Source organism: Maniola jurtina, chromosome 3, assembly GCF_905333055.1.
Source record: "Maniola jurtina chromosome 3, ilManJurt1.1, whole genome shotgun sequence".
Classification (NCBI taxonomy): domain Eukaryota; kingdom Metazoa; phylum Arthropoda; class Insecta; order Lepidoptera; family Nymphalidae; genus Maniola; species Maniola jurtina.
Window position 1 is genome coordinate 9337068 of NC_060031.1, and position 17954 is coordinate 9355021.

The 17954-nt window shown below is 37.3% G+C and overlaps 2 protein-coding genes across 4 annotated transcripts; one reads left to right on the forward strand and one right to left on the reverse strand.

Annotated features, from left to right (window-relative positions):
- The first annotated feature begins 820 nt into the window (after window positions 1-820).
- On the forward strand, window positions 821-9265 carry LOC123879251 (sphingomyelin phosphodiesterase 4). 3 transcript variants are annotated; one of them, XM_045926901.1, is made up of 14 exons: window positions 840-956; window positions 1036-1171; window positions 1245-1541; window positions 2184-2286; window positions 2971-3184; window positions 3697-3865; window positions 4140-4429; window positions 5368-5551; window positions 5972-6084; window positions 6441-6658; window positions 7269-7399; window positions 7776-7883; window positions 7976-8098; window positions 8895-9265. In XM_045926901.1, exons 2-14 carry the CDS (start codon window positions 1154-1156, stop codon window positions 9219-9221), a joined length of 2295 nt encoding a protein of 764 aa, XP_045782857.1. In that variant the 5' UTR covers window positions 840-956; window positions 1036-1153; the 3' UTR covers window positions 9222-9265. The 3 variants fall into 3 exon arrangements, with proteins under 3 accessions (XP_045782849.1, XP_045782857.1, XP_045782866.1); XM_045926910.1 differs by having other exon boundaries at window positions 851-1079; window positions 1117-1171; XM_045926893.1 differs by having other exon boundaries at window positions 821-1171.
- Window positions 9266-10140: 875 nt separating this feature from the next.
- Window positions 10141-17886, reverse strand: LOC123879218 (DNA-directed RNA polymerase III subunit RPC2). The gene is made up of 12 exons (XM_045926832.1): window positions 17613-17886; window positions 16958-17289; window positions 16588-16700; window positions 15686-15861; window positions 15164-15351; window positions 14367-14751; window positions 13766-14129; window positions 12822-13280; window positions 11820-12614; window positions 11415-11572; window positions 10810-10952; window positions 10141-10383 (listed from the first exon to the last, which is right to left on the reverse strand). The coding sequence occupies exons 1-12, from the start codon at window positions 17697-17699 to the stop codon at window positions 10170-10172; spliced, it is 3414 nt and encodes a 1137-aa protein (XP_045782788.1). The 5' UTR covers window positions 17700-17886; the 3' UTR covers window positions 10141-10169.
- Between the last annotated feature and the right edge of the window lie 68 nt (window positions 17887-17954).

Here is a 17954-nt window from a genome sequence, read left to right on the forward strand (position 1 = left end):
TTTTTTAAAAGCGGTTTTACGGCTCTGGGTTCTAGCTCTTTTAAGCCTGTTATAGAAATAGTGAATATCTCTACTCTATGATGATTGATGACAGTCATTCTTCATCAGTCATTTTACAAAAATCAATTAATTTTTTTTTTTTTTTTCTTTAAATCTGGCTTTACTCTGATTAGCCAATGTCAAGTTTGTGATATTTTCAAGTTATTGAATTTATACAAGTATGGACTCCGTCTGCGCTGGCGCCCGCCGACATACGCGCGGCGCCCCTTTAGAGCGCTTACCAGTCAGTTCCACCACCAAAAAACACCAACTAACACAAAAACCAGCCACTCTTAATAAAAAAAACACTCCAAACAAGCACAGCACGCGCGCCAGCAAACGCCATCACAAACGAAGTCCATCAATTAATTTGTACAATGGTCTAGCGATGCGAAAATAGCGATGACTATGATTCTAATATTCTGTTCTGCGTGTTCGTAATAATGTTCTGTGGCGTGTTCTGTCATCACTCATCTGTGATGGAGCCGACACGATTTCGTGAAACCTGCAGCTGCATCAATCATTATTACAATCGCAATCGTTATGATTGGCTGCATTTATGGTATTATGGGTATTATTGTTGCTTCCAAACATTGTAGCCAATAGTGAGCAAGCGTTAACAGAGGTGATTGCGATCGTGACATTGTAGCGTCATTCTAACGCAATATGCAATCGAGATAAGGCCGGCACAGACAGGGTCCATACTTGTTACAAATAACTACAAACTTGACATTGACTAATCTTTGTTAAGCCAAACGAGAGAGAAAAAAAAGGTCAATTAATATACAGCATGTCAGTTGTCACATTTGAAAAATCATGGAGAAAATTGAGGGAAAATTAACTTTTTATATTTTTTACGCTGTATGTTAAAGTTAAATTAAATCCTCAACTACCTGAAGTAATTTTTAAATCGCCAGGTGATTCGCATATTAACACTGCACATAAATAAGAATGATTGTAACTGTAACTGATTTTTTAATAAGTTACTCATTCCAGAGGTGTTCTTGAGCTTCCTGAGCATCATAAAAGTTTCTAGAGCAGCAATATTAGCAAATAGCATTAATATACGTATTTCAGTCATAAAATTTCGAACTAAAACAATAATTATATAAAAATGGCACATGATATTATGGTAAGTTTTATATGAGTTTGAATTAACAATATATTTAACAACAAATTGATGATGTTCTTTTGATTGTTTTTAGAGTCAATTCTACACCTGCCTAAATTTCCCGTTGTGTGAAAGAATTCAAGAGCTGACCAGAATCATAGACCAGGCTGGCTCTCACAAGGATTTGCAAGCTCTATTCCCTCAACTAATAAATAATATCTTTGCACCATCTCTACAAAATGGTTGGGGCATAAGACAAGAGACATATGAGAGGAATGAGTTTGATATGTTATTAAATTTCCTGGAACCTCATGGTCCAATGTTTCGGTTGTGTTATAAACTGCTTACTGATCCTCAGTTGAAATACAATCTACCATTAAATGTTTTACCAGTAAGTGATTTTCTTTTACGGGCTATTACTATGATTAAGCAGTTAGATAAAATGGTGTAATTGCACAAAATAAAATTTTACAGAATGAACAAAAACTAAAAGAAAGTAGTTGAAACTTTACTGTAATTGGACTGTTTTGATTGAAATTACAAACATTGGACTCAAACACAGTTTTAGACTGTTTTGTGTGGTGTCATTTGATTAGGAGTTCAAGTTTGTATTCAATAATCGAAATCGTACTTTGGACTCAATTTTATGCTATTTTGCTGAGTAATAAGTTCAAATTTGTATTCAGTGGGACACAAATGTCCGGACTAAAGAGAGAAGTCCGGACTAAAATTCTCTGCACTTTTTAGGTTACAACTTGTCATCTTTGATAGTCACATACCACATAACTAACATAGTTAAAAGTCATGTAAGTACACTTTTGCTAATTTTTTATTTGCTATTTGGTATTTTACTGATAGGTTAATTATGAGGTATGAGACTATCAATAGCGTTTGTTTTCATATTATCAAAAACTGAGTTGAGAGTCCCATCGTAACCATGACTCATGCAACTGGGTTGAAATATTGATAATTCAAAATCATCATATTAATTGTGGTATGTACCCATTATGATATGAGTGTATTGTGTTTTCAGTTGCAATTGCAGATGACATTGGAAAGAGGCAGATGTCCACAATTCTATGCAGACTTGTTAACAATGGACTCCCAGGCATTGAATATTGTAGCATTAGCGCTAAGTATCCTTTTGGAATTAAAAAGCTTAAATTTTTTTCAAATTATTACTTGATGATGCCTGTGACTTAGTCTGTGTGGAATAGATATAGGTTTGATCATTTTCGCATAGCGACGTGCGGTTATAAAGGCCGCTATATAAATAAACTAGAGAATGCCTGCGACTTTGTCCACTTGGATTTAGGTTTTTAAAGATCCAGTGGAAACTGTTTGATTTTCCAGGATAAAAATGGCCACATAGGCCATTTTACGTACAGAAAAAAACAATTACAGAAACGTAAGCTACCTCTGTGCCAAATTTCATACAAATGAGTTAAGGAGATGGGTCTTTAGGAATCCCGTGGGAACTCTTTTATTTTGGGGGATAAAAAGTAGCCTATGTCCGTCCTCGGGATATAAGCTGACCCGGTACCAAATTTCGTCTGAATCGTTAAACTGTTGGGCAGTGAAAATGTAGCAGACAGATAGACACACACTTTCGTATTTATTATATTAGTATGGATTAGTACGGACTAACTTATGCCCACAACTTCTTCTACGTGAATTAGACAAATTTCCTTTTTTAGCGGATGGATGTCTACGATAATAATTATCATCAATATAGCTGTGCATTGATAGATCAGTCAGTCACATTTTTGTATATTTATATCTTGTTTATTAAATTTATTTTCTTATTTACATAAATACAGATCCATTTGATTATTATATTTTCAACTTTGCATTATATCTGGTAAATAATAATCAAAACAAGAATTGGGACCATCGTAATAGTGTATATTTCGACCTGGCCTGTGATTATCTTATGCATTTTCTGCCATGCAATCCCAATGTTCCTGTTTCACCGAACATATCCTATTACACAGGAAAAGTACCAATGGTTGCTCCACTACAAACAGCTAACAGGTCTGTATTTGACTAATAGTTTTATGTTTTTTACTATACTCTATCCATGGAGAGAAGTTAGTATAGGGTGCACTCTATTACGTAATCTTATGACAGACAAAAACTCAGTGAGCGGTCCCCGTTTTGAGTGGCTAATAAAACATTCGCAGTTTCGTTTTTGATTGGTTTGTGACTCAAAACCCCCACCGAGTTAACAAGTGGGTTAACCCCCCCCACTGAGTATTTTGTCTTTGTCATTTTGTATGGGAAAACCTAATAGAGAGAGCCCTCAAACCTCAAAAGGAACCCTTATAGGATCATTTCGTTGTCTGTCTGTCATGTCTGTGAAAAAAAGGGAATGAAAACCTATAGTTGACCTAGAATTCTGAAAGGCAGGTAGGGTAGGTCTTACACAAGTAAAGGAATGTCCTTCATTAACTTACAGTGTTTCACATAAGAGTGTTATATCTTGTACGATGTAGGGAACCCGTCGTTTTTTGTTTGCTTGAATAACATATTTTTTTCTGTTTTAGACCAAGATCACCATCATTACTAGTTATATCAGATTTGTCAGGCATAAGTAATCAACATCCATCCTCTCAAACTCAGTCTAGGAATGAAATCTGGAGATCAGAGACAGTTTTACAAATATTTATTGATATTTGGATGAGTGTAGAACCCTTCAATAGTCAGAATATTCAGGTAAGGTATACAAGGTAGAAACCAACAAAATATAGATATATTCTGTGGTGGGCGATGCATATCTGTACCACCCGTTTCTTCAATTCTATAGTAGCTCCGTAACTCTCCGTTTGAGTTGGCTAATCATGAGAGCGGCCAGTGTCGCATGACGCAGTATGAACCAATCAGGAGCCTGTTGCGGATAGTGCTAATTTAATTTGTTAAATTATTATTTTCTCAATATACAAAATTTCAAAAAAAAAAAACCCCAACAATATCAAGATTTGTTTTTCAGATTTACCAAAGGACTTATTCAACAGTGTCATCTAGCCCAGAACGAGTTAGAATAGTGAGGGCTTTGGTCAAACACATTCATGCATTCTCTGCGAAATATAACAGTGACCCATCTGCACTGTCAGCCCTGAGGAAATATGCGAGGCAGATCATGTGCTCACGGGCATATCACTATGTAAAACATTTGGTTACAACTTGGCCGTTAGATGCATCGTTCAGACTTGTAATGGAATTGTGGCTAAGTCTCATTCAACCATGGAGATATACAGACAACACTATAAACCAGTCCAGGTATTTTGTTCTTCAATCCATGAAGTTTTGCGGTTACTGACAATCTATTTTACCTCAGCTGAAGCTAAAAGGTATGTAGGCTTCTTACAGAAACAGCAACGCGCTATGCACGGCTCATAGGACATGCTTATCTCGAGTTAAGAAGGACAGATAACATGATACAAGCACAGAGTACTTAATATTACCTTCGAGGTACAGAAGGACTGCTCAGCAAAGATGTTTATATAAATAGCCACTCTTGTTATGACACAATAAAGTGCAATTCAACTTGCACAGTATTTCAGCATATAAATGCCTCTTTTTCTAGAGGATAAACTCTTATGTCTTCTCTCATAAGAGATTAGAGTTTAAGGCCTCATAATATTTGTTGTTTCTTGGTGACCAAGTGAGCTCCAAAACAACCATGTCTCATGCGTTTCTTTAAAAATCTTTGTGCATTTTGTTTACCTTCTAAACCAAGTGTAAGGTTACTTTTAAAAATTGATTTGAATTGTCAACAATAGTATAAAATTATTAATTTATCTAATGCAGGTAGTTTGATAAAATCGATATTTGGCTCATTCGATGTCATACAATCTGTTGCTAGGAGGCCAACAAGATTGAACTTGCATAAATACGGGTGTTTTGAAGGTTTTAGTTTAGTCTCCTTCTGAGATTCGGAGCGATATCGCATATTTTCGGTATTTGGATTGTGAACTGGATAATTAGATGTTGTGATAGCAATCACGCTCTAATTAAATTATTTATTTTGGCATTAGTTTGTTTAGATTAAGACTCTCGGATAACCTTTACACATTGAACTTGTGTTTTTTGTGTTGGTTTTGAGAGGACATTCCGATAATCCGATAAAAATATTTAAATAATACCTGCTTTTCTGAATGACGCCAATACAAGTAACTATTATAATAGGTGATATTAGTTGAACAATTTCTTCTCAGATATCCACGTATACAAAGAAATCAAGAAGAAGGCAATGCAGCTACTCTGGATGAAAGTTTTACACAATTTATTGCAGAGAACTTTCCAGCATACACATGTATTTTCCAACTAGTTATACCACGGTTTACGAGGTTAGATCTCTCGGCGTATAAAAATGCTGTCATGCTGTTCAGACTGGGAAAGGTAAGTCTAGTTTGCATATTATTAAGCAATAGGATTTCTTTATTTTTATAGCTTGCCTTTTACCGCAAGCTAAGCTATGGAAATGAAGGGATTTTCACTCGAATATCACTGTTCGAAAGGCATTATATAACTGTCTGTTAGCTGGTACTTGTTTGGACTATTAATGTAGGATTTTTATTGATATACATAAAAAAGGTGTAAAAAAGTAATGAAACAGCAACGAGGCAGGCTAATTTTATTACCGAAAATCACAATTCTCACGAGATTTTTAACAAATCTACATATATCTATGCGGATAAAGTCGTGGGCATTATTATACCCGTTATATACAATATAAAAAAATCGTCGATTAATACAATATTTATTTTAAAGCACGGACAATGTGCAAGTAGGGATATTGACTCATTTTTAATTTGACAGGTATTTTCACAACCACATTTAGTGCCGATGTTGTTGAATCTTGAGAGAGCGATTACTGACAACGTTTCCGGCAGCCCTGACAACAGCCATAACAACTCTAACTTCGATCTAAGGTAGTACTCGCAGTAATATTATTATTATGTAAGAAAGAAAGAAAGTGCATTTATTTGTTGTTGGTGTCACAGATAAACACAAAGCATACAAATTTTCTTCTGTGACACCACCCCAAATGGGTGTACAGCTCAGCATTATGTCCTGCATCACATGCGTTAACACGCATAAAATGCAGGACGCTGATTTTCAGCTTTGACCCAGGTGAAGTCACAGTCACACCAGTATTATTTTTATTTTATGACGCGGAGCTGCACAGCTATAAATTTAAATATAACACATTGATTTAAATTATGTAGGTACTCACTTTGCTTGGAACCTGTAAAGCGACGTATTTTGATTGGCTAAAATGTTTTAGTTACACGTATAACGGTGTCGCGCTGAACAAATGGGTAACGATAGCGAAACAAGCCATCTCAGAGTTGAACATGACGGCTACATTTGATTACGACCCCGTCTGGAGTGAAAATAAAAGAGAATACATGCTGGAGTTTGTTAAACGGATCTGCGCGGCTAAACATACGGCTGAAAAGAATTTGGAAAATTACACCGCCAAATTAAATCAGCAAAATCAAGGTTAGTGCCTCCATAACACACAGACCGAATTAACGGTATTTTTTTCGATAGCGCCACCAAAGTAACGTTATACTAACGTTAACAGTAACGATAAAAATAAAGATTCTCAGCCATTGACGTTATCTAAATACCATTTTATTGATATCAGTAATAATAATTTTACTCACAAATTATACTTCTTAGATTCGTATCTAACGATGAGATGACGTATGCCAAATTACTAAGTAACATTTTCGTTCGACGCGACTGTTAAGTAACGATAAAAATGTAACGTTATATCATATTGGTAAACAACTTCTATTAACGTTATCGTTTTAACGTAACATTACGAAATATTTTGATAGTTTAGTTAATGGTCATCTCTGATAATACAGAGGTATAGAGGGTTCAAAAAAGGTTGTTTCCAAAACTAAAGGTGGATCCAATCTATATAACATGTTATAAAAGACGGTTTTATATCATTTTTTGACCCATTCATGTTAAACATTTGTCGTGTGTTATTTTAATAAGTTTTATAACATGTTGCATGATCTGCATTAGTAAATACCTTAAACATATTTATGTTTAACAAAAAATATTTTTACATTTAACCAATTTTTTTTCCATTCAGGATTTTGGAACTCCGTCAAACTATGGTTTATGATGGGAGACAGTACAGAAGAATCGATGTTGTTAGAAGAATATAAAAAAGTTCCCAACTACTTGTCCAGTTGCGTTAATTATTTTATAGCTATTTTTGGGGTATGCTATTAATATTTTCATAATCCATACTAATATTATAAATAAATATGAGCGTGTCTAACTGTCTGTCTGCCAGCTTTTGCACGGCCCATCCGATGTTGAACAAGGACAAAGATAGCTTGCATCCAGAGGAAGGACACATGCTACTTTTGGCTCTGGAAAATCAAAGAGTTCCCACGGGATTTTTAAAAACCTTAAATCCACGCGGACAAAGTCGTTGTTAATCTAGTATTTCATAAGTGTGTTTTAAAATTTTCAGTTATGCATTTCAAAAACATCCTGTTGAATAAGTCGCTACACAAAAAATAATTATTACCAACAACTTAATTTTTTGTTATATTATTATGCTAACTAGTCAAAAATTATTATTTTTCAGTTAAATGAAAATATGCTGCTACCATTTGAAACAGAATTGGTGGAAGATACAAGTGAACATTCCTCATTTGCGAACTCAAATAACTTAACACTTTCTATAGCGCACAAGGTCAGTAAAACTTAAACATTTAAGTACATTTAAGTTATAAAGATCTTGAAATGACTATAGTTTTAATCCATATAATATTAATTTTATTTTAGCTACGTAATAAACCGAATGAGATCCAGTATATGGGCGACCCGGAACTGAAGCCAATTATGTCATACGAGAATACCATTTTGGTGCGAATATTGTATCAAATATCTACTAGATTAAACGAGTTGGTGCGTATATTTAAAACTTGACTAATAATTCCCATCATTCATCATCATCATCAACTCATCGCCGGCTCACTACTGAGCACGGGTCTCCTCTCAGAATATTGATTTGGCCATAGTCTACCATGCTGACCAAGTGTGGATTGGCAGACTTCACACACTTTTGAAAATATTATGGATAATTCTCAGACATGCTGGTTCCTGTTTTTCCTTCATTGTTGAACCGAGCGATACTTAATAGCTTAAAACGCCGCACATAACCCCGAAAACTCGGAGGTGCGTGCCCGGGATCGAACCTTGGACCCCCTCGACTAGGAGGCCGACGTCTTGAGCACTAGGCTATCACCATTTGTTCTTCTGTCCCTTAAAATAACAGTAAAGTTTGCCTTTTATATACAGGGCCTAAGGAGGCGATAAAAAATCGAATTTCAGTCCGCTCCCTAAATCATTGAGCTAAGGCTGCATTAAATATTGGTCTCTTTCCGTAAGTTGTATATTTCACTGGAGGATTGCGATCACTTTCCATTAAACATTTAATAGTTTTCTTGCCCTACTAATGCTGTGTTCCCAGATCCTTCTGCATGTAATTGGACTGAGAAAACGAGATTCGACTCAGGTTTTTACAGTTATTAGCAGATGTTAGTGATAATAACCGGCACCGGTGGCTTAACGTGCGCTCCAAGGCGTGAAAGGACCAAATTAATCTGTCCAGTCCTACCTGACCTGTCCAGTTACCACCTTGTCATAACTAGGCCGCACGTTCGCTCGCGACTATGAATGAAACAATCATTAATTATTTCAGTATGGAGAAGAATTTTCAAGGCTTTGGAACAGAAATGATTTCTGGGGATATGTGGCGCGGGAAGTATTACAAAAACCAACGACGATTCACCTCTACGTCAAAGACTCGAGCTACCAACAAAGCGTAGTCAACCAAGAGCTGCCCGCGCGGCTGTCGCTGCGACCTCTCGGCTCGCACGTGTTCGTTGCGTGGATCAGTATAGGCTATATCATCTTTAGGATGTCCTCCTATAGTGGAATATTTTACCTATTTTTCATCATAACTGCGTGGTCTTTAATTGTATTATCGAAAGCGTCTTTGAAAATATTGAGAGTCATCAATGAATGATATAATGTTAAGTCTAATAAATGTGGTGATTTTTTAAATCATGATTTTCACTCGTTTTATTTTACTGTGTAATTTTTAAGTACTGGTGTACGTGGACCCAGCGCAATGGTCACTCGTAGCCAGTTTTTAGGGTTCCGTACCTCAAAACGAAACTCTTATAGGATCATTTTGTTGTCTGTCTGTCTGTCAAGAAACCTATAGGGTGCTTCCCGTTGTCCTAGAATCATGAAATTTGGTACCTACCAAAACATGGTGGTTTGGTGCTAGGTCTTATAGCACAGATACAGGAATAAATCTGAAAACCGCGAATTTGTGGTTACCTACATCATTAAAAAAAATTAAAATTTGTTTCAATTTTCAAAGTAAGATATACCAAGTGGGGTATCATATGAAATGGCTTTACTTGTACATTCTAAAACAGATTTTTATGTATAATAGTTTTTGATTTATCGTGCAAAATGTTGGAAAAAATACCCGAGTACGGAACCCTCAGTGCGCGAATCTGACTCGCACTTGGCCGGTTTTTTTATGCACAATCTTGGCGCAATTTGCAAGCAACGTTCTGTTCAAATTTCACACTACTATTGTCTATTATAAACCTTCGATGTGAGTTATTGTGGCACGAATTTATATACTGACAAAATATTTTACTCGAAACTAGATTCCTAGGACTTCGTTTTTAAAAATCACGTGGTAACTCTCTTTTTCCGGGACAAAAGTAACCCATATTCTTCTTCAAGATGCAAATCATCTCTGTATCCCGTCAAGATCGGTTAGATAGGCTGTGAAAAGCTAGCAGGCGGCGGGGCTCTCCCCTTCTGCTAACTTTTCTACAGAGAAGATGCTCGACTAGAGACAGAGCACAGGCTCTGTCCCTACTCCCTAGTCGAGCATCTTATGACCAAAAAAAACACCATAATAAATCACCACAAAGCATTTAATTAGTATCTAACAATATTTCTTGAGAGTGAGGCGGGGCACGATGTTCATGGAGGCGAGCTCCTGGAACAGCAGCTTGCAGGCGTAGGGCATCTCCACGGCGGAGACTGCGGACGAGCGGCACGCGTGGCACCAGGCGCGCGCCGCCAGCCGCCCGCACGCGCCGCACACGTCCGCGCTAAACGCGTCCGACGCCAGCATCAGCCGCTCCATCAGCAGCATGCTGTGCCGTCAAAAAGTGAGTTTTTTTTTTAATTTGTTGGTATTTATTGTTTTTACGTTGACATATTCAAGTTTTATTGAGCTAATAATGGTAGATAGTTAGGTACTGATTCTGTGCACAACTAAATTGTGGAGTATTCGCATTATTTTCGGTACTGAATTTTCGGTTTTAAATCAAAGAACCGTATAGGTCTTTAGGTTTAGGTAGGTACCTATGTTTCGAATTCTATCAAAGTTGGTGAGAAGTAAAAACTCATACTAACCATACTGATCGCTCATCAGTGAGGTAAAGACAAATGCTAAAGATAGAAGTGACTGGAACACAATCGAATATCTACAGTAGAACATTTAAGAAAGAAAAAAAGGTCCCGACGAATTGAGAGAACCTCCTCCTTTTTTGAAGTAAGTTAAAAATAGGCAGACTGACCTGGCACCATAACCAATGAGACAGTCGCGCTCCATTTCCCCCAGCCTCAGGCCCCCGTCGCGCGACCGGCCCTCCGTGGGCTGGCGGGTGAGTACCGCGCGCGGCCCTCGCGCTCGCGCGTGCATTTTGTCCTGCACCATGTGCTGTAATATTAATACAATATTATTACCCGTTAAAAAGAGGGTATAGAGTTTAGCAGTTATGCTTTTTTATCAGCTTATTGCTTCCCTTAAAATTAAACTATTTTGCTGAAGCTTTCCTGGTAATCTGGATTAACTTATAGCGGTATGCAAGGTAAAAGGCATAGGACCGCGCGGTAGAACACCTAGCCACTGGTCTGATAAGGTCACTGGTCAAGTCGCTCACTGACTTTCAACTTATAAGCCACTATGAAAAAAGTTGATGACTAAACTGAGTCGAGGGCTATAGTTACCAGCGTTATGAAGACAGTTGCGGACGCGACTTTTAGCTATGAAGAATACAACTAAGAAATGATAGTAATAGACTTGGTATAATAATATGCCTTGATTAAATCTATTTCCCCAGTGCTAAGCACTTTTGAATTATCTAAGGATTCCACCCCTTATTCGGAATTGCCCGCCTACCTTCAGCTTCTGGTAGTAAACAGGGCCGGAGTAGATGTAGGCCTCCAGAGGCTCGCCTGTTAGCCCCGAGTAGAAGATATCTTTGCCGTTGTAGTTGTAGCCGTGCTTTTCCAGCTCTTTGCAGACGTCCCGAACTTTGGAGCCGCCGAATGCCGTGCCTGTGGAGTTATTTTTACTAGTGATGAAATTCTCGCACAAGAATCGCGTTTGCGACCTCTCATCTCATAAAAAACTACCTCCAAATTGCTACAATCTCTATTGTGGTAATCGTTTTTTGTTTGTTGCAGAAAACTTACTGAAAATCTGCTTGTTTACAGTTAAAAATAAAAGTATTCATAATAATTTTAAATTATAAAATATTAGTTTATATATAGTCCCATAAGTTTTTGAGTGTCACAAACTTACCGTAATGAAATTTGCCTTCCATCAATCCCGCTTTGCCAGCTAATAGCTCAATTGTTTTCCCAACTGTCATTCTCGACGGAAATCCGTGAGGATTCATGATCATATCCGGGCAAATACCGCGGTCGTTAAACGGCATATCCTCCTGCTGCACAATCAGACCTGTCACCCCTTTCTGACCGTGTCGTGAACTGAATTTGTCGCCAATCTCAGGAACTCTGGTCTGTCTCAACAGGATTTTAATCAAAAACGCGTCCTCAGAATTCGAAGAGACCATTACTTTTTCGATATAAGACTCCACTGGGCCTTTGTAAGTGATGGGTACATCCTTGTAGTCTATCTGTTGTGGTTGTCCTTGGCTGATCGGGTTCAGCGTGGCCGGCGGCATCTGTTTGTTTATAAGGACTTGTCGGTTCTCGACCATTTCCCCGGGGGCAGCGATACCATCAGTGTCTAAAACTTCATGTGCTTTGATAACCTTCCCTGTGTTCGCATCTCTGGAGGGACCCAAGATTCTATCCGAGGTCTGATTACTGTATCGCTTCATAATAGTTTTGGCACTTTTATAGACTAGACATCTACCGTATCCCCGATCGATTGAGGCTCTGTTTAAAATCAAAGCGTCTTCAATGTCGTAGCCGCTGTAACTCATCACTGCAACTGTTGCATTCTGCCCAGCGGGCAATTTATCGAAATTGGTCAGCTCTATTGTTTTTGTTTTCACCATCGGACATTGAGGGTAAACCAAATTGTACATCAACGTGTCTATTCTATTCTTTTGATTGTAACCAATAGTACCTGGAATTGTTTATACAATTTAAGACACAAAATCTTCAAGTGTAAATATAGAAAATGATTTCCCAGTAGTGACTTAGTGAATGGAGCCAGTAAAAATTTAGGAAATGTCTTAAAGGTATGTTATTAGTTACATACACGTATGTCGTACTTACATACAATGAAACGAAAAGAAGCAGTGAAATGTATAAATTATGATAGCATACACACCCATAGCCTGTTTGCCCATAGCGCACTGATACGTATTTCTCGGACTCTGGTTATGATGTGGATATGGCACCAGCCCTGCACATACACCCAGAATAGTGAACGGTTCTATTTCGAGGTGAGTCGTCACATAGGGATCGATCTCACCCTCGACTGTCGCTATGTGACTGTCGTTCTCCTCGTTCACATCCAAGTACTCAATCAAACCATCTGAGAGGAAGTCTTGGAACTTTCTGATCCCTCTGTTCAGCTCATTGATGTGTGCCTGCTGCACCAGCGGGTAGCCCTTCTCTACGATGATGTACGGCCGGCACAGCCTCCCGCCGTCGCTGCATATGTACACAGTCCTTTGGTTGTGGTTCGGATAGATGGACACAAACGCTGATATAAGACCGCGGCGACGAAACATTCTGAAGATTTTGATTAACTTCTTGTAATGCCTAGTTACACCAAGGATGTTACCTGAAAGTGATGATGTAGATACTCTTATCACTTTTATTTTAAACATTCATTCATTTTGATATGCCTTAGCGGGCGGCCCAGGTGGGAGCGGGTGTATCCTGCGAGGCGGGTAGTGGACGCAATGCCATATTGCATAATGCATTTCTATGCCGCTCGGCACCCGCTTTCGATTAGGACACGTCCGCGCGTCTTCCTTCCAATTTCTTGTAAATATTAAAAGTTTGACCTACACGCCCCGCAGGACGCACCCGCACTCACATGAGCCACCCGCTTAGGGTCTATTACAGACGGTCTCACTAAAACAACAGCAAAATTGCAGTTTCAGTACGTTTTTACAGTTGTATCGTAACTTATGTAATGTATGTACCAGTTCATCTACATCTTACATTTGTAACAACAACTCGAATGATACTTTGGATGCCAACTGCAATTTTGCGATCCAATTCCAGACCATCTGTATATTCAGCGATTTTTATGAACTTTACCATTAAGGAACACCATATAAACAGCAGGATGGTTGATTTCTTCGCCGCCTAGAAGCCTGACGTCCTCAACGCCTGCGTTGCACGCAAGCCTCGCTATTGGCTCTTCGGAACTTTCTGTCGTTATATGCGTCATGAGGGCTAAATTCTTAACGAGGCCACAAGCCTCGCCTTCAGGCGTATCGGAGGGACAGAGCATTCCCCACTGTGATGGCTGCAAGGACCGGGGCCCGGACACCTTTCTCGTCTTTTCGAACTGCGAATTCACCCGCGTCATCATACCGAGAGCCGATATGTAACTCAGGCGACTCAGAACTTGTGTAACTCCGTGTCTTTCCATTTTAAATCTTTTAATTGTCCAGTTTCCCTAAAAATTATAAAAAAAAATTAAAAATCGAATCATTTGATGCAGATTTTCGGAAATAGAAGACTGATGATCTTAAAAGAGAATTATAAAAACATTTAAGCTTTACAGCTATGGAGTAGAATTATCTAAAAATGAAGTGTTGCATTGAAAATACTTCACTCCCTTTTATAAAATCAGCTACATCTTTATGGAATTCAAATAAAACACAAAACAATAATATCTTTAAATATCACTCACACTCGAAATAGCTGTGAACAAGCCATTAGCGATTAAATCTGGTCTCATATGCTTCACCACGTCAAACGGCGCAGCTTTCACTTTCGGTATTATTTTATCAGCTATCGACTTCAACTCCCAGTTAAATCTTTTAAACAGATCTTCAAACATTAGAGCTAACAAAGAGCCAGCTAATTCTAGCCTCTTGTTGCCGTAGTAATCAGGATCGTCAATAGCAGCTTTACTATTTTCAGCTTCTATTACTCTCTTCACCATGATAGCCAAGTAGATGGCTTTGACATAAAAGTTGAAGTTCTCTACAGCGACGTGAGCAAGGATGGTGGTCGCTAACAGATCTCGAGCCTCATCGATTGGACTTCGAAACTTGGCATTAGCTGTCTGAAACCTTTCAAAAGAATCTAGATTATATTATTATTAGAGTACAACAGCAGACCTAACACCAAAGTTGACAAAGGCAAATAATTTCTGCTAATTCTGAATCTGTAAAATAAACAAATCTAAATGTAACAACAGACATTAGTAACAGATTTTATAAATCTAGTGCTATTGTTTTACGCAGGAAGCGTTATGAAATGGACAGCAATACATTTGCGCCTGCCATTTAAGTTTTGTTTAAAGATTGTGTATAAATCCATAGAATTGCCACATTGACTCTCTAGTTGTTTGCTAAAATTAAGTTCAGGTCAGTGTAGCAAGAAAACTTTAAAAAGTATCTTAAACTTTAAAGTAGTAAAAGAATATGTATCTACTAAAACATATCCATTGTTCACTCAACACTGAGAAATACTCCTACTTACCGTTTAACCTTGAGCTTAGTCCCAATATATGCAAGTGCTTGGTTTTGTGTGAAAATTTTCAAATTGTGACAGTCCATAATGCAGGGGGCCATTTTCTTGAGAAATGCATCCTCCGTGCCAACAAGCTGCATTATTTCTTGGTCACTGCAAATACCCATGGCTTTAAATGCTACTGCTATTGGTATATCCTGGAATATTTATGTTTTAAATGTATGGTATAATAGGTATAGAAAGATTTTTTTATTCAAACAAACTTATGTATCCACCACTGGTTCAGAACGCTTTTCCTATCGAGAAGTTAGTCGACTATAATTTTTCTTGCATTTTCTATACTGTGGTTTTAATGCAATTCAACCAAGCAGAAAACCTAATGCCTAACTATTTTTGACCCAACCCAGGAATCGAACCCAGGACCTCCATAATCCACAGTTGAACATGCTAACTCTGGTGAGTGATGCAATTACAAATCATTTTGAATGATTTTTTTTTACAAAAAAATAATTATACTATTCAATAACATACATCTGATAGAGCATTATGCCTGAGAACATATTTTCCATTTTTTACAATGACATTTGTTCTGGTCTTCTTTTCATGAGTGGAACTTGTAACTTGGCACTGAATAGCACCTTTGAACTCATCCACAATCATTCGGTTCCTTGAAAGCTGCTCCTGGATCAATATAACTTTCTCTTGACCTGAGAAATGAATATGGTAGTTAAACTTTTTATATAGCGTATATGTAATAGTACTGATTCTGATCGCAACTAAATTTTAGAGTATTCATGTCTTTGTAATAAGAAAAGGACAGACAAAATTAATTCAATTTAGAATTTTCAAAACTCATGATTTTAGGTCCCATTCATGACTATAGTTTTTTTTTTCTATACCAAATTTATAGTATCTGCATCTTTTTCTTTTTAGTATTGCCAAAATAAGTTAAATTAAGTACTGTTAGTGCTACTCTACAAAAAACACTATGCTCAAGACTGGCACCTAAAGTCATGACAGTTAATTCTGCCGTCCTAACAAAGAGTGCAATAAGTCGAGTTTTTGGGCAAATTGACTTAAGACCATATCCGTAATCAGGAAAATGAGCTCTATATTTTCGCCTTAGACGTCTTTTTTGCATCTTCAGTAGTTTCGGTTCTGTTGGTTATCAAAACTGCAATATGTAATATTACGATTTGTAAGTAGCTAATCATAACCGCGAATATCTCGAAAGTAGTCAAAACCTAGTTATTGCTCTCTTCGTTAGGACGGCAGTATTGCGATCAGAATCAGTACTCATGGTACAGATTCTGGAACTGTTGGAGTTTTAACTGTGCAGGCAAGACAGAGTGTGTAACCGGAGCATTAGTCTTCTTAAACTGTTTGAATCCTGAAATAATTTTAGTGAAATAATAAGTACCAACAGCAGTTACCTCTGATAATAAAATAGCCACCAGGATCATGTGGGCATTCATTCAGTTGAGCCAGTTCAAAATCTGATTTGTTTGTCAACACACAGTTTGAAGATCTCAGCATTAGAGGCATCCTAGCAAAATTTTACAGGATTAACAGGTTAGGTTACTGCGATGAAGTTTTCTAATTAAATTTTGTTTATTTATACAACACAAGTTAAAATTACCAATTTAAAGTCGTCAAACTCAAGGAAGGCACTCATATAAAAACATAATTAACTGTTAAAACATTCGCCAAGCATCTTTTGGTTCAGTCAAGTTATGAAAACCAGACTACAGGTCGCGTTTTTAAAAATTATTTATTGATATTAAAATAACGATAAACAAGTACCTCCCAATGAGTTGCTTATTTTTGATAACCCTTTGGTTGCCTCTGATATATTCAATGTCCACTGTGATTGGTGCAGAATATGTCATGTCCCTGAGCCGACACTCGTGTGGAGTCGTAGGTTTTGTGACACTAAAACCCTCTTCTAAATCTGGTGTTCCCACATATGCATTTAAATATTTAATGTAAAACAAGGGATCTGAATCACAAAACACTTTCTCATTTGCTTGAACAATTTTCTTGATTTCGACATTAATAAAGTAATTGAAAGAATCAATGTGCTGCTTAACCAATCCCTTAATTTGCAAAAATGATGGAACAAGTTTCCATTTGTCCTGTAAACAATTATTTATGTAAGTGTTCTAGTATTGATAGGTTCTCATTTTATGCAGTATAAAACATCAGTAAAGGACCAAAGCATGGGTCTCCTCTATGTATGAGAAGGGTTTAGATTAGACCATAATCTGCTACGCTGGCCCAGTGCAGATTGATAGACCTCTAGGTGTTATGAGAACATTATGAACAAATCTCAGGCACGCAGGTTTTCTCACGATATTTTCCTTCAATGTTAAAGCAAGTGATATTTAAAATACACATAGTTCCGAAAAATTTCAGATCGAACTATCAGTTATCACGGCTACTAAAGCAAATAACTAACCTCTAAAGCTTTTATTGGTTCTCTCAAACCTTTTGTGGACTCCCATTCTGAATGTTTATTTACTTCCCCCATATTTCGTTCTAACATGTTATTTATATGTAGTTCACATTAACAAGATTACAAGCATTCATATCTTCGATTTCATTTAAATAATTCATGGTTTCCTTCCAATTTCAATTTATAATTCAATATTTTAGATTTTTCTAAAGGTTATTTTGGATTTTTTGCCTGTGTTTTTTGCAGAACTGGTTCTGTAATCTGTTAACTTCTGCCTCAGAGTACAATATATATTTTTTTAAATCTGGCTTTACTCTGATTAGCCAATGTCAAGTTTGTGATATT